The sequence below is a fragment of the Panthera leo genome, chromosome D1 (assembly GCF_018350215.1).
Source record: "Panthera leo isolate Ple1 chromosome D1, P.leo_Ple1_pat1.1, whole genome shotgun sequence".
Lineage (NCBI taxonomy): Eukaryota > Metazoa > Chordata > Mammalia > Carnivora > Felidae > Panthera > Panthera leo.
The window spans coordinates 97,894,935-97,909,829 of NC_056688.1; the positions used below are offsets into that span (position 1 = coordinate 97,894,935).

The 14,895-nt window shown below is 49.4% G+C and overlaps 1 protein-coding gene across 4 annotated transcripts in view; it reads left to right on the forward strand.

Moving 5' to 3' along the window:
* The first annotated feature begins 308 nt into the window (after positions 1-308).
* The window catches only part of CRY2 (cryptochrome circadian regulator 2), a 34,609-nt gene continuing 20,022 nt past the window's right edge, over positions 309-14,895 (forward strand). For 2 of the 4 annotated variants that reach the window (XM_042903947.1, XM_042903948.1), the window contains exons 1-6: positions 309-895; positions 3,499-3,630; positions 8,429-8,537; positions 11,313-11,455; positions 13,070-13,254; positions 13,993-14,081. In XM_042903947.1, the coding sequence (XP_042759881.1) occupies positions 681-895; positions 3,499-3,630; positions 8,429-8,537; positions 11,313-11,455; positions 13,070-13,254; positions 13,993-14,081 (873 nt within the window). In that variant the 5' untranslated portion in view covers positions 309-680. The remainder of the gene's footprint in view (positions 896-3,498; positions 3,631-8,428; positions 8,538-11,312; positions 11,456-13,069; positions 13,255-13,992; positions 14,082-14,895) is intronic. The other 2 variants (XM_042903946.1, XM_042903949.1) reach the window with 2 other exon arrangements.

Below are 14,895 nucleotides of genomic sequence, written 5' to 3' on the forward strand. Positions count from 1 at the left end.
CAGAATAATCTGGGTGGGATCCTTTTATTAGCTTTATGATACAAGCCAGTGACTCCACTGTGGCAGCCTCAGATTTCTCTGCCTCTAAATTGAGAATAGTAACAGCTCATTCACTGAGGTCTGTTGAGTGAACACAACCGGGCTGCGTTAAGAATAGTGAATGAGATAGTCTATGTAGGGATATTATCACGTTGCTTGGTATATAAAATGGACTCAATAAATGGTCGCTGTAGTAGAATGTTGCAGATGATGTAACAGAGGTAGAAGCAGATGATGCTGGTTAAGTCACTGGCTGGAGTCATAGCAATTCCCCACCAGCCCAGACCGCTTCCAGCGGCAGGTTTAGAACAGGACGCATGTGAGAAATCCGCTGGGCCTCGAGACTCCTTCCACGCCCAGACCTCTGCAGGGATCTCCAGCCTGCGTCACCAGCCCAGCCCGGCGCCTCCAAAGCGCCCGACCGACACATGGTGGGAACGTGAGGGGGCGGTGCCGGACTCGGCGTCGCTGGGCCAATCGCCCGGCGGGAGGCGCCCAACCAATGGGAGAGGGACTCTAGGGCCTCGGGGGCGGGGCCACAGTGAGGAGCGGCGACGTCATAGGTCACTGGGCGGGCCGGAGGTGGGGCCCGCGTCGCCGACGGAGGCGGAGCGGCGGAGGCCTGAGCAGTCTGAGCAGTGATGTCGGCGGCCCCGGTGGCGGCGGCGGCGGCGGCCCCGGCGCCGGCAGCCGGAGCGGATGGCGCCTCCTCAGTGCACTGGTTCCGCAAAGGGCTGCGGCTCCACGACAACCCCGCGCTGCTGGCGGCAGTGCGCGGGGCGCGCTGCGTACGCTGCGTTTACATCCTGGACCCTTGGTTCGCGGCCTCCTCCTCAGTGGGGATCAATCGTTGGAGGTAAGGGGGTCCAGAGCCGGGTCGCGGGGCCCGGGGGGCAGCGGCCTGGCTCCGAGGGCTCCCGCGAACAGCCCGGGTCGCCTCCGCCCCATAGACAGGGAGGCTCTGCCCCTCAGTCCCCACGGCCGGAAGACCCCGGCCTGCGGGAGGTGGGACAGGGAGACGGAACTGGGTTTCCAGAAGGGAGAAGCCAGGGCTGGGGAAGCAATTCGTCATCTCAGTAATGGCCTGGGTGGGCCAGGGCTCGACCTCTGACGGCCGCGTTCGCACTGTGTGTTGGCCCCTTTGGGGCCCCACAGCATTCCTGCGGGACAGAGATCGTGCTCTCCCTCCATTGATCAGGGACTCCTGAGGCCTAGAGACACAAGTTGGCCTGCCCAAAGACTTGGCAGCCAGGGAGTGGCAGAGCAGGGACTCCTGGTCTAGGGCTCTTAGGGGTGTGCTCTGGGAGGGGAAGAAAGCAGATACTGTGATGTGAGGGCAAGGACGGGTTTCTGAGTCCTAGTGCACCAGGTGCTCTGGCCTTCTTCAAGTAAAGAGCCCCTTGCTGGGCTCCTGAAGGTCATCTCTAAGCTGGCTTGCTTGAATTCCCTCCACCAAAACCTTCCTGCCTCTGGAGGTGTCTAGAGACTCTGGCTTAGCATTAGATAAGGCAGGTGCAGTCTACCCTTTATGATAAAAACGCCAAGGGCTGGTCCAGGTAGAGGCACTTTGTGTCCTGAGCTAGAGAGCCTGGCAGATTTTAGGCCCTCATTAAATCACTGTTCGATTAATATCTCCATTCCTACAGGGCCTTTGACTTCAGGATTTAACTCGGGCATGCGAGCTGCCACGTTCCAAATGCTCTGGCTTAGCATTAGATAAATGCTAACCCATTTTGGAGAATTCCCTCAGCTGCTAGCTATGAGCTTGCTAGGATAAAAAAAAAAAAAAAGAAAGAAAGAAAGAAGGAAGGAAGGAAGGAGAAGCAAACAAAGTGTCACTTGTTTCCTCCTCTTCTCATGAGATTAATTTTAAAGGACAGTTGAGCCTCTATACATTGGATTTTTATCCACTGATGCGCTGAGGTTAGGGAGCAGGATAGCTGTGATATCAAGGAGACCCCTCTTTGATGATTCCCAGGAAGATGCAGTCGACAGAATCATGGGGAACGATTAACAGATAGGTAGCTGATGTCTTTTCTCTGTAACCAGGGTTTAAAACCAAGAGGTTTTGAGACATCGTGTACCCGTCTCTCTTTAAAACACCCCGCAGCTGTCCCTTGGTTTGTTTGCGTTGCTCTGGGGAATGTTTGCCTGTGGCCTTGTTGCACGGGTGGGCAGCGTTATCCCCAAGATACAGTGGCTGTCAGCTCACCATTCTTTTCCTCTCCAAGGCATGTGCCCTGCTAGGAGAGTGAGTGCCCCTAGCAGTGGGTCTATTAAATGCCCCCTCCTGCCCCATTTATGTAGAGAGAACAACTAAAGATAGTCCTGCGGAGAGCCTGCCCACACAGTTTTCAGGGCTGTTCTATTGCTCTGCCTCTGCTCCAGTTTCTATAGATAGGAGGTTGGGTTTGACAAACATCCTCAAATGACCGTCCCTAGTATGGACGTTAAACAAGGCCTCAGACTTTGCCCCTCTCCTTATGGCAGTGTGCCGATTAGAGCATAGTAAATACAGTCTGACCGCCTGCTTGCTGCGTGGTCATGAAAGAGGTTTTGTTTTGTTTCGTTTTGTTTTGCCGGATATTGGGGGACATCGCATAAGACTGCTGACACGTATGTGGTAGTGGAGATTAAAACTCAACACCAAAACCGCTGCTGCTGTTTAAACGCAGGTTTGCTAGGATCTAGGTGTGTATGGATTTTTGTGGGTCACTCTTTTGTGATTGTGCTTTTGAACAAGTGAAGGAGAAGAGGAACGTGCCAGCTCGCATGCCCGAGTTAAATCCTGAAGTCAAAGGCCGTGTAGGCATGTAGATATTAATCGAACAGTGATTTAATGAGGGCCTAAAATCTGCCAGGCGCCGCTCTGGGTGCTGCTGGGACATAGTAATGAACAAGCCATTGTGGTGTCCAGAGCTTCTGGAGCCTACATTTTAGTGAAGGAGGACAAGTAAACAATCGCGATTCAGGAGAACTGAATGCCACGAAATAAATAAAATAGGGGGACGGACCAGAGCAGCATCTGTCTTGCTGAACATGGGAATCACTAAAAGATCTTTAACAGATGCCTGGACTTCCTTCTCCCCCAATTCTGATTTAATGGTTCTGGGTTACGGCCTGGGCATCAGGGTTTTTAAAGCTCTCATGTGCAGTGAAGCCTGAGAACCACAGGCTCAAGCCCGACAGCTTGGGAGATGTGTTGCAGTGCATTGGCAGGGAGGCTAATTAGCTTTGGCATTCAGAAGGAAGAGGTGAAAAAACACAAGACAGATCGAATACGATAACTGCTCCTGGACCTGGAAGCAGTCGCACTGCTGCCACCCCCATCGTACACTTTGCTCCCGTGGTCAGATCCAGGGCAGAGCTGTGGGACTGTTTTACACACTCGGTTGGGGGTTGGGAGAGTGATGGAGCCAGCTGTACCTCTGCGTAACTTCAATATGTGTAATCTTCCAGCGGCTGTTTCTGGCTCTGGGAGTCGTCTGGGAGGACTGTGCTGCAGCATAACATCCAGGCTCTGCAGATACTTCAGTTGCTGCCTCAGAGAAGCCTCCCGAGAAAGGGTGGGCCGTGGGCCATCTGCAAGAGGTGGGGGGAATCGAGATCTGAGATTCTGTTCTCTTCCTGCACTTCCTACACTTACTCCCGCATAGCATTTTCAGCAGATGAATCAGATTAAAATAACCATGAATGGCACTTTCTAAGAGTAAAACAGGACAGAGAAAGGCAACCAAGAAATCTGTATATTTATTAGCATAGCAGAAGGGCTAGCCTACTCCTTGCCTTGGTGGTAGTGGGAAGTTGATGGGCTAATTCTAGCTCAATAAGCCTCAGGACTTTTTTTTCGTCAAGCGCTAGTTGGCTTAATCCTTTGCCATTTTCCCCAGCCCTGCCTTCCCCAAATTTGCTGCATTTGGAAGGAGGTTCTGCAGTGAGGACCACCCAAAAAAAGGGGGGGGGTGGTAATCAGCTTCTGGATTTAAAAATGGGTATTGCCTTCCTCTTGCTCCTGCAACTTAGATCGGGTGTTGGCAACAATTCACTAAAACCTTTATTTAAATCATTTTCTCCCTAGCTCTGTGCTGCAGGTGCATTCAGGAGCTTCTGGGACAGGGGGAGTTGGTAGAAATACGATATAAGCCTGTATAGTTCAGAATTAATAAGTGAGGTGAACTGGAACCTCCCCAGCATGCCTGATGAGAACAAGTGTGTCTCATCCCAGTGCTGGGAGCTAATCACTGTGAGACTGTCGATTTAGCCGGTTCTTCCCTGGAACTCGGTCAGCAAGCAGGGGATTGAGCATTGTAGTCTACTGGGGGAGAAATGTGAGTTTCTCTGAGCTCTTCACACTGGTATCCAAGCGAGTCACATTACTGTTCTGCTGCTGAGGAAATGTTTCCATTTGCCGGAAAAGGGATAAAAACCTTCATCTTTCTCTCAGATAAAAATATATTTATTCTTTCCTAATTTCAGAGTGATGGTGAGAGATCAATCCCTGCTATGGATTGTGGATTTAGGTTATCCTTTTCCATGGGACTTACACTCTCTGACTTAGGATAAATTAATTTCTATTAATATCCTAGGTAGTCAGTCTGGGCAGGCCTATGATATCATCATGTAGTTAGATAACCTTGGCTTGAAGCAGAGGACTTTGGTCAAGGGCAATCTGGACCCAAAAAAGAGTTCACCGTCATCCTCCCTCCTCCTATTAACAACAAATAAAATATTCCTCAACACAGAATCTTCCATCTCTGGGGAAGGTCTTCTCTAAAAATCCGCCTGTCTTATTCTAAAATGCTAGCCCCATGGAGTCCCTGAATTACAGAGTCCTTTCTGTATTTTTGGAAGTCCCTGTTTGGCCTTCTCCAGTTCTGTCTGCCTCTAGCTCCAGAGGACTTACGTAATATAATTCAGTTGCACGTGTTATCTAATCCTAAGGGTGAGCTTTAACTGCTCACATAGGACCGTGTGCTCTAAATTTCGGCCATGTGAGCTCAGCTTAGAGCTGCCAAGGGTGAGCTGCCAGCCCCCAACACTGGTATCTCCAGTGCACAGGCCAGTTTTCTTTAGAGTCCACCCTTATTGGAGTAAAGAGAAACTGGCCATGTGGAGAGGAGGGCTCTAAAGGAAGGCAAAAGGCCCAAAATTCTCTCCAGTGAAAGAATGGACACACCGGCCCCAGTGAACCTTTGCCCAGTAGCAGTGCAGCTCCCTGTTTCTTTGGTGTTACGCAAAGCTGTCACCTGGCAGGTGAGGTGAGCCACCATAGCAGTGGCTTCTCTTTCTCTGGCTGCCTGGAGGCTGGGGCTCCTGGGGGCCTGTTGCCTCTTATGGGGGCCATCCTGTAAACCTCCTTCCTGGAGAAGCCCTGTAGGGCTGGACTCGGGGGAAGTTGGAAGTAACAAAGCATATCTAGAGCACCAAAGGAGAGGCAGAAACCAGGATCTCAGAGAAAGTTTAGTAGAAACAAATTAGAAGCAAAGAAAGGCAACTTGTAAACAGAAGCTAGAAGTGAAGTTCAGCTTTCTAGAACAGTGCTTGTGAAACTTTCGTGTGCAAAGGAATCACCAGGGGCTCTTGCTAAAATGCAGATTCTGATCCTGGAGGTCTGTCTGGGATTCTGCATTTCATCAAGCTTCTGGAAGATTCACAGCCATTGATCCTCAGAGGAGCAAGGATCTGGTAGCAAAGTTGTTGGCTGTGGTTCTCCTTGATGGCTGCGTCTTGAACAGCACAGCCTCAGCACTCACATCGTAAGTCCTGGTCAAGAAGCAATGGAGCCTGGCGGCCTGGTTTGAATTCTGGCCACTCTGTGCCTCGGTTTCCTCATCTATAAAATGGGAATAATGATAGTATCTACCTCATAGGTCAGTTTGAGAATTAAATGAGAATATGTATGTAAAATAAGTAGACTGGTGCTGGGTTCATTGTAAATGCTCATCAAATGTTAGTTGTTGCTGTCATCATTATTATCATTTGGTTGCTGAATTCAGAATTGGGCCTTCTGCTTCCTGCTTCAGCTGTAGACATCTCATGTCAAAGAAGAAAAGGGCTCTCGTGGGGTTATCTTCCTTGAGAGCCGCTGCAAGGAATCTCTCCTTTCAGTAAATGAGGTCTGGAAATAAAGTTCTGTAGAAACAGCTGGAAGCTAGCTTTCGTGTGCATGTCAGCCTTATTTATAGCTTCAGACTGAAAGCCTGTGCAGCCTGGGGGACTGTGAGGGAGGAGGCCACCGAAGTGCATGGCAAGGACATTCCTGGGAGCCGCAGACGAAGGACCTTCTGCCCTGAGGTTGTGGAATTTAGGTCTCCAGTCACCTGCAGCATTCTCGCTGGCAGGGCCCAGGTTTCAGGTGGCACGAGGCTATTTACATCGGTCTCTCCTATCTTCCTCTTGAGAGGAATGGTGCAGCCTGGGAGGAGGCCGACACAAGTGCGTCACTCCCGGCTTAGCTTTCCTTTTTTAAGGGCGTCAGTTTTTCAAAAACAGAAATTCACAGAGGCGGAGCTTTGGGTTTGCGTGAAGCAACAGTCTCCATTCCCATCGCCTTGGAGAGTCTCTGCTAGCTGGCATGATGCTTTGGGCTGAGCCCAGGACTCTGCTCATGCTGGAATCTGGGCCTGTGGCATTCGCTGCCATGGGAGTGTCATATCGCAGACGTCAGACTCAGCAGTGGGGACTGGTTCTAGTTGGCAGCCTGGGAACGGTGGCTGCTTCTCTAAGTCTGCAGTCGTCAGGGGATGTGATGTGTGCTGCGGAAGAGGCACAGGGTTTCGTTGCGTTCAAAAAAAAACCTAGTGATTTCCGTCATTGACAGAGATGGGTGGGAGATACCAAAATATAGATAGCAGTGGTATCTGCGAACCAGGCTGACCTGTCAGGGCTTAGTTCCTGAGGAAGATCAGAGTGTCAGTGAGTTGCCTAAAGTCAGGTTTGTGTTTGTCAGAGAGATTCCGAACACATGAGGTCTGGCAGCATCTCAGCCCCTGGAAGAGTGTCGGGCGTGTCACTAAAAGGCTTTAGAAATGGGGCACAGGTTCCTATCCCAGCTTTGTCACTTAACGATTATGATCTTAAGCAAATTAATTATCTTCTCAGTGTCTCATTTTCCTCATCTATAAAATGAAGATATTTCCCTTCAAAATGTATTGAGAGAATTAAAAAGAAAACACGTCAAAAAGCATAACAGATACATAATAACACAATGACATTGTTTGTCTCTGTGGAGGGGAATTAAATCCCTCATGGACAAAGGGGAGACTTTTTACCGTGTAAACTTTTTACAACTTGAATTTTGAATTACATAGTTATCTTTAAAATGTTGATTTCATTTAATTTAAAAATAAAACACATGTCAGGGGTGCCTGGCTGGCATGCGACTCTTGATCTTGGGGTTGTGAGTTCAAGCCCCATGTTGGGCATAGAGATTACTAAATAAATTAAATAAACTTAAAAAAAACACACACATGTCATAAAAAGGTATTGATAGATTTCTCAGAAAGGTGGTTGTGCCTAACCGAACAGTAAATAAATGTTTGCGATCACATCATAATAATAAATAGAACACCGAAGGCACTCAGCAAATGCTTTTTCCTTCCCCGTGGTGATCCAGCTCTCAAGACTAGGTCTCTTGAGTATCTGGGGTCCCCACCCCCAAAAGCATGTGAGGGTATCCTATAGAGAAGTACCTTCTAAGGCCTTCTCTCTCTTAGGGTGAGAATCTGGCAGCTGGAGGCCTGGAGAATGAACCACCTGCCAAACAAAACCCTGAGAACTGGGGCCCCGCCCAGGCTGTGGGGTTGCGGAGGTAGACAGGTGCAGCCCAGAGCATGAATGCACAAGGCAGGGGTCCGATGGGCCCGGGGAGGTAGGGTTTGCCAGGGCTCTCGCAGTCTTGTTCCTCTCTGGTAAGACCTCAGGCTTCCACACAATATTGCTCTTATTTTTCAGATGGCTTTCTCCCCTGTTCTCCCTTTTGATTTTCACAGCAGCCTTACAATGGGTGAATATTCATACACAGGGCCCGAGGCTGCAAGGGAATAAGTGACTTCCCTCAGATCCACAGAGAAACAGCCCGGGGAGGAGAAGCTCACATCTGTCCCAGCCTTTCTATAAGCCAGGCACTGCACTAAATGTTTTTCACACATTATTTGATTTTCTTTTCTTAGCAATTTTAGGAGCTCGGTACCAACATCAGCTCCATGTTCCGGATTAGAAGAAAAAAGCTAAACAGGTTAAGTAATGGCTGGAGTAGTGCCCGGGTCTCTCTGGTCCTGGTACTAATGATGCTACTTGTTCAGCATAGTGTAAGCTTCTCCCTGCTTTGTTAGGAAAAAGAATGCCTCTTCATTATGTCACCTCTAAAAGGCCTGTGTGGGTTCTGCAGGTTCCTACTTCAGTCTCTGGAAGATTTGGATACAAGTTTGAGGAAACTGAACTCTCGCCTGTTTGTAGTCCGGGGACAGCCCGCTGACGTGTTCCCAAGGCTATTCAAGGTACGTGTGCAGAGTCCTAGAGAAGACGGTGAGATGCTGTTCTCCAGAGTGTCCCCGCAGACTGAATGAGGTGATGTTCTGACTGAGAGAATGGAACCGGTCAGCGTGCTCTGACTGCTGCCTCTAGGGAAGTTGGGAGCAAAGCCAATCAGCTTGCCGACAGAATGGAAACTGTGTTAAAGGAAAAATTCTGTGAAACCACTGTCTTGTTGGAAAGTTCCCAGCTCAATCCAGACAAGGGATGTGGCAAGTTATTCCACCCCGGATGCCACTGGCTTCCTTAGATGTTTTCTTGGCTCAAGCCAGCAAGATTTATTAGGGCTCTTCCTATGCCAGGAGTTTGAAGACAAGTTTTCCTTTTTATTTAGCACAGGGTGTTTCCTGTCTTGCTGTGTTCTTGTTGGGAACAAAATCAGCCCTTTTGAGGGAGCTCCCTGCCTCCCCTGGGGCAAATGATTGATACAAATCTTCACTTGGGTACCATGTAGGCCTCTGTCTGTTCTGTCAGGTAGCCAGTCCACTTGTCCCCACCCCCAGCCGCTTTCTTTTTAAAGCACATTTCAAGGTCCAAACAGAGGCACAAGTACTCACGGACAGAGAGCTCTAGGACAGTCTGTCCTCATCCACAGCAGGGCAGGATTGTTTTTATGCCCCTTTCCACCCCAGCTCCCTTCCCTACTCTTCCTGGGGGGTAAGACCAGAGGAGAGGTCTCATGTCAAGATAAGCAGCTTACTAAATACCTTCTCATTCACTTCACCTCCCCGCATCCCACACACGTACACACACAAATCACATAGTGCTGAAAATAGCGTTCATTGAGGGCAGACTGTGAGTCAAACAGCATTCTAAGTGTTTTACATGTATTAATTCACATAGCCGCCTAAGAGTATCTGCTGCTGTCCCTGTTCTATAGATGAGGGAACAATAACTTCATGGTCATGCAGCTAAGTGGTGATCTAAGACTTGAGCCCCGCTCTCAGACTCCAGATTTGTGTTCTTAACCCCCACACCATTAAACACATGTGCCTCGCTTCTTGCTCTGCATTGTGTCCCCTGTCTCCTCTCCTCCTAGCACCTCAGAGGCCAACCCAGCAATAGCCCAGAAATTCAGACAGATCATTCAGCCATTCCGCATATAATAGTCCTCCTTCCCCTTACTCACTGTTTTAGTTGCTCACTGTCAACTGTAGTCTGGAAGCAGATGATCTGACTGTATGTCAGAAGGTCACTCGGTCGCCTAACACATCATTCACCTCACTCCATCTCATGTAGACATTTTATCATCTCACATCATCACAAAGAGAAAGGTGGGTACAGTACAATAAGGTATTTTAAGAGAGCGACCACGTTTGCATGACTTTTATTACAGTATATTTTCTAATTGTTCTTTTATTATTAGTTACTGTTGTGTTAATCTCCTGTGCCTAACTTACAAATTAAACTCTATCATAGGTAAATACGTGTCGGAAAAAAACAGTACTATATGTAGGGTTCAGTGCTATCTGCAGTTTCAGGCATCCGCTGGTGGTCTTGGAACACATCCCCTTCAGATCAGAGGTGACGACTGTATATTTATTGAGCTTCTAGTATGTCCTAGACCCCCTGCTAGGTACTAGGGTAATGCTGAATGAGACAGCATTCTTGCTCTGAGAGTTCACATGCTAATGTGGGAAATAGACAAGTAATGGGCAGCTTCATTGCCATATGGTAAATGCTGTGATGGAAAAAGCGCCAGTTGCGGGAAAATCCTATTGAAAGAGAAGGTCAAGGAAAGCTTCTTGGAGAAGGTGGCATCTAATAATATTTTATTACTATCCGCAGAGTTATGAGTATTTAGCAATGTCATCTATATGAATTGCTAAACACGGTACCTGGCTCATGGTAAAGGCTCAATAAATGTTTAGTCGTGTTATCCTAGACGAGGGATAGTCAGCCCTCTCAGGACCCACACCACAGACAGAGCTGAGTCAGGTCCCTTATGGAAAGGGCATTTGCCCCGGGGGGTTAGAGTTTTAAGGGACCATGGCCAGAGACTTTGGTTGGAATATGGATTTCTTCTTGACAGTCATGTTCTAGGCCTTTCTGTGAGTTATCTGTACAATCTTTTACTGGGCCAGCTTTCTCCCAGTATTGCAAGGAAATCTAGAAAATTCTACTAGAAAACACTAAAGACTTAGAAAAGAATTCCTTTATTTTTTAGCATGTGGCCCCTCTGGTCTGATTTCTCTGACCTCTGGACTAAGAATTGTGCCTCCTTCCCCGACTTGCTGAGAGAGCTGGGTAGAGCCTGTGAGCTCTGTTTGCTACTGGCCTCAGGAGTGTTGCCGTGGAAACCATTAGGACACTTCACATAGCACAAGTCTGCCAAGAAAACCAAGCCAGAAGTTTGCAGGGCCCTGAGGAGCTCCGGGAAAGGCATGCTGGGCGCTGTCTCCACCAGTAGGCCTCCCCTGGGAGCGTTGTATTTATAGCCACTTGCTGCAATCTCCTACCCCCAGGACCCAGCAAGCATACAGGACTACCCACCTCTCTCTTGATTCCACCAGTCTCGGGCTCCACTGTCGCCATGCTGTTGGCCTCACCTCAAAGACCTGCTCTCCTCAAACCTGTGAACCTCAGATTGTTGGCTTTCCAGTTCAAATCTTTGTCCCTAGTTTGTTCTGCAGCCCACTCTGACAGGTCTCCAGATTTGTTTCCTGCAAGGAAGGAGCAGAGTTCTCTGCTTCATTTTCCTCCCCAAACAGTGTTTAGCATAACAGATTCTCTCCCCACAGGAATGGGGGGTGACGCGCTTGACCTTTGAATACGACTCTGAACCTTTTGGGAAAGAACGTGACGCAGCCATCATGAAGATGGCTAAGGAGGCCGGTGTGGAGGTGGTGACTGAGAACTCTCACACTCTCTATGACCTGGACAGGTGAGAAATGGGTCCCTGGGCTCAGCTTGCCAATTATGGGAGTTGGTGGTTCTGGCCCCTGCTGAGCAGAACTCTGGGAGGTTTACCGATAGAGCCACCTGGCACATGAGGTATGGCATTTTCTAGAATCTGGAAGAGAATGGGCCCAAGTTGGGGCCTGTGGAACAGATCACAAAGAGCTGTACCCGATTTGGGTGCAAAGAGGCTCACTAAGGCCGAGGGATGGAAGCAGTGAGGATCCCCATGCAAGGTCTTCACAGATCTGCCCCTAATCTGTTGTCCCGTCCACTCGCACTCCCACTTGTGTCCTGCTCCTGAAAGGCTGCCCTCTGACCTCAATGGACCCCACCTGGTAACCTTCCTGACAGAGCTCTATTCTCATATACCCAATTTCTGTATCTAATGTGAGTTCCCCGGGCTCCCCTGGCTATCTGGGTTTCCAGGCCATGTATTTAGATGTTGTGCAGGAGGCTCTAGAGATCCCTGCGGGGGGCTGATAACTACAGAGCAGCCTCCTTCCCTAGGGACTGGCCTGTGTGCTTTCAGAGTGTCTAGGAGGAAACCCTCCCCTCCCCTCCCCTTCCCTGGCAGAGCTGTCACCCTCCTGCTGCTGCCGCTGCTTTTGCTGCCAAGCCAGCAGCCATCCCTGCTCCCTGCCCCCCCCCCCCCCCAAGCTAGTGGTGGCTGCCAGGAGGCCAGGTCACACATCTCTGCACGTGAGCTAGCTCTCAGGAGGAGCGGCTGGGTGTGGAGCTCCTCCTCCTGCCACGTGCCAGCCGAAGGGGAGGTGACTGCAGGGGCAGCAGCCAACCTCACATCCCCAGCGAACCTACCCAGCCAGCCAGTTCTTGCGTAAGCTGCTTCTTGGCCAACAGGAAGAGCCCTGGGAATCTGGCTCCAGGCCACCCCAATGCATTCTGTATAAACGGCCTCAGTTTTCCTCAGTCCTATATCTTCTTTCCTTAACCTGAGTTTGTCTCTGTTTCCCTTGCTCGTGAAAACAACAACAACAACAACAAAAACCTTTGAGAACTGCCAAACGCCCTTTAAATAGTTACTGCTATTGACCACAGCCCCGATCTCTGATTTAGGAAAGATAGTCTGTTCTCCATGTCTCTGTTCTAACAAATTGGGACCAAGAAGGGAATGATTTTTCAACAGAAGAACATGCTTGCAGTTCTTGTCAAAGGACTTCCTGAAGGCTTATGCCGGGAAAGACAGGAAGGGCCGTGGGGATTCCCATGGCGTGGACACACAGGCTGAGTACCAAGAAGGCTAGTGGGGACTTTTCTGTGATTAGAGAGATCCGGTCAGTCTCTGTCTTTAGGAGGCTCCACGTCGACACCAGGGAACCTGGAATTGAGTCCCAGCTTTGGCCCCGCCTTGCTCCATTACCTGAGGCACCTGCTCCAGCTCTCTGGGCTTCATTTTCCCTCTCGGTAAAATGGAGATGTAGCCTCCCTTGCCCCTTCCTTTCCACTTAGGGGTGGGACCTGTGAGTGGATGAGGAAAGCCACCTTCCAAGCCCTCCAAGTCTGGGCCGTTTTCTGGGAGGGCAGGGACCTGAAGTGAAAGGCCTCATGCGTGACATCAGGTGTGCCTTGGGATTCCCAGGATTATCGACCTGAACGGGCAGAAGCCACCCCTTACCTACAAGCGCTTTCAGGCCATCATCAGCCGCATGGAGCTGCCCAGGAAGCCCGTGGGCTCCGTCACGAGCCAGCAGATGGAGAGCTGCAGGGCCGAGATCCAGGAGAACCATGATGAAGCCTATGGCGTGCCCTCCCTGGAGGAGCTGGGTGCGTACTTCCTGACCCAAACCTCCTCTTTTTTGTAAGATAACTTACTGGGTTTTTTCTCCTCTGTCAAAGTGATGCGTGTTATTACAGATGTTATAGAAGGAACAGTGAAACAAAAATGGAAATAACAATCACTGTTACCCCCCTGCCCAGAGATGACCACTACTGATTTTGGAGCATGTCCTTCCAGTCTTTTTTTCTGTTCTTACTCATATACATCATCCTATGTTATGCTCCTGTTTTTGTACTTTTCTCTCTCAGAACATACAGGCACAGTCTAGTGCTGGCATCAGTGGGCTCCCCGACACCAAGATAACTAGTATCGTTTCCATTGAAAGGGGGTCTGTCAGCCCCTCAGGTCACTGACTGTACCCTTTCTCCCCTTCCTCCCCATCCCGCGTTTTTTGATCCGAACAAAATTAGCCTTTCTCACCTAAAAACCACAGTCATTTCCAGCCAACCTGATAGGGCAAGCTGTACAGGATTGTTCTCATCTGTCTTGAATGAGGAGTGGCCGGGATAGGGAAGGCAAGGGAAAGGAGATAAAAACGTGACAGTGGAAAGAGAACCAGGATGACCTGGCCATGTTGAAATGTTAGGATGATCTCAGCGCCAGCAGCACCTAGAACACATAGTTCAGTTCCCACAAGGTTCAAAGAACACAATGTGTCGAGACTTGTTGAGCTGTCACTGGAACGGCCTGACCTCTGGTTCCGTGACCTGCTCCTCCTCTTGTAGGGTTCCCTACTGAAGGACTTGGCCCGGCTGTTTGGCAAGGAGGAGAGACAGAAGCTCTGGCCCGCCTGGATAAGCATTTGGAACGGAAGGTATGGCCCCCGTTTCTGTGACACACAACTTCAGATGCCAGGATCCAGGCAGCAGAGGATATGAGAGTCAGCTTCATGTCCCTTAGTGCCTCTTCCCTCAGAGTGGTTGAAAATGAAAAATATTCCAAGGCACCTGGCTGGCTCAGTCAGTGGACCATGTGACTTGTGATCTCGGGGTTGTGAGTATGAGCCCCCCGTGGGGCCTAGAGATTACTTAAAAGTATATATCTTTAGGGGCATGTGGGTAGCTCAGTCGGTTAAGCCTCAGACTCTTGATTTCGGCTCAGGTCATGATCTCACGGTCTGAAGATCCATGCTCAGTGGGGAGCCTGCTTCAGATTGTCTCCCCAGCTTGTGCGCATGGGCGCTCCCTCCCTCTCCCTCCCTCTCCCTCCCTCTCCCTCCCTCCCTCCCTCTCTCTCTCTCTCTCTCTCTCTCATTCTCTCTCTCTCTCTCTCTCTCTCAATAAATAAATTTTTAAAAAATTTAAAAACTAAAAATCTTTAGGGCTCCTGGGTGGTTCAGTCGGTTAAGCGTCCAACTTCGGCCCAGGTCATGACCCTGCACTTTGTGGGTTTGAGCCCTGTGTCAGGCTCTGCGCTGACAGCTTGAAGCCTGGAGCCTGCTTCAGATTCTGTGTCTCCCTTTCTTCCTGCTTCTCCCCTGCTTGCACTCTGTCTCTCCTTCTCCCAAAAATAAACAGTAAAAAAAATTTTTAATAAAAATCTTTAAAAATTTTGAAAAGAAAAAGAAAAATCTTCCTGATGGCAGTAACAACAATAATAACAACTACCATTTAATGAGTGTTTACCAC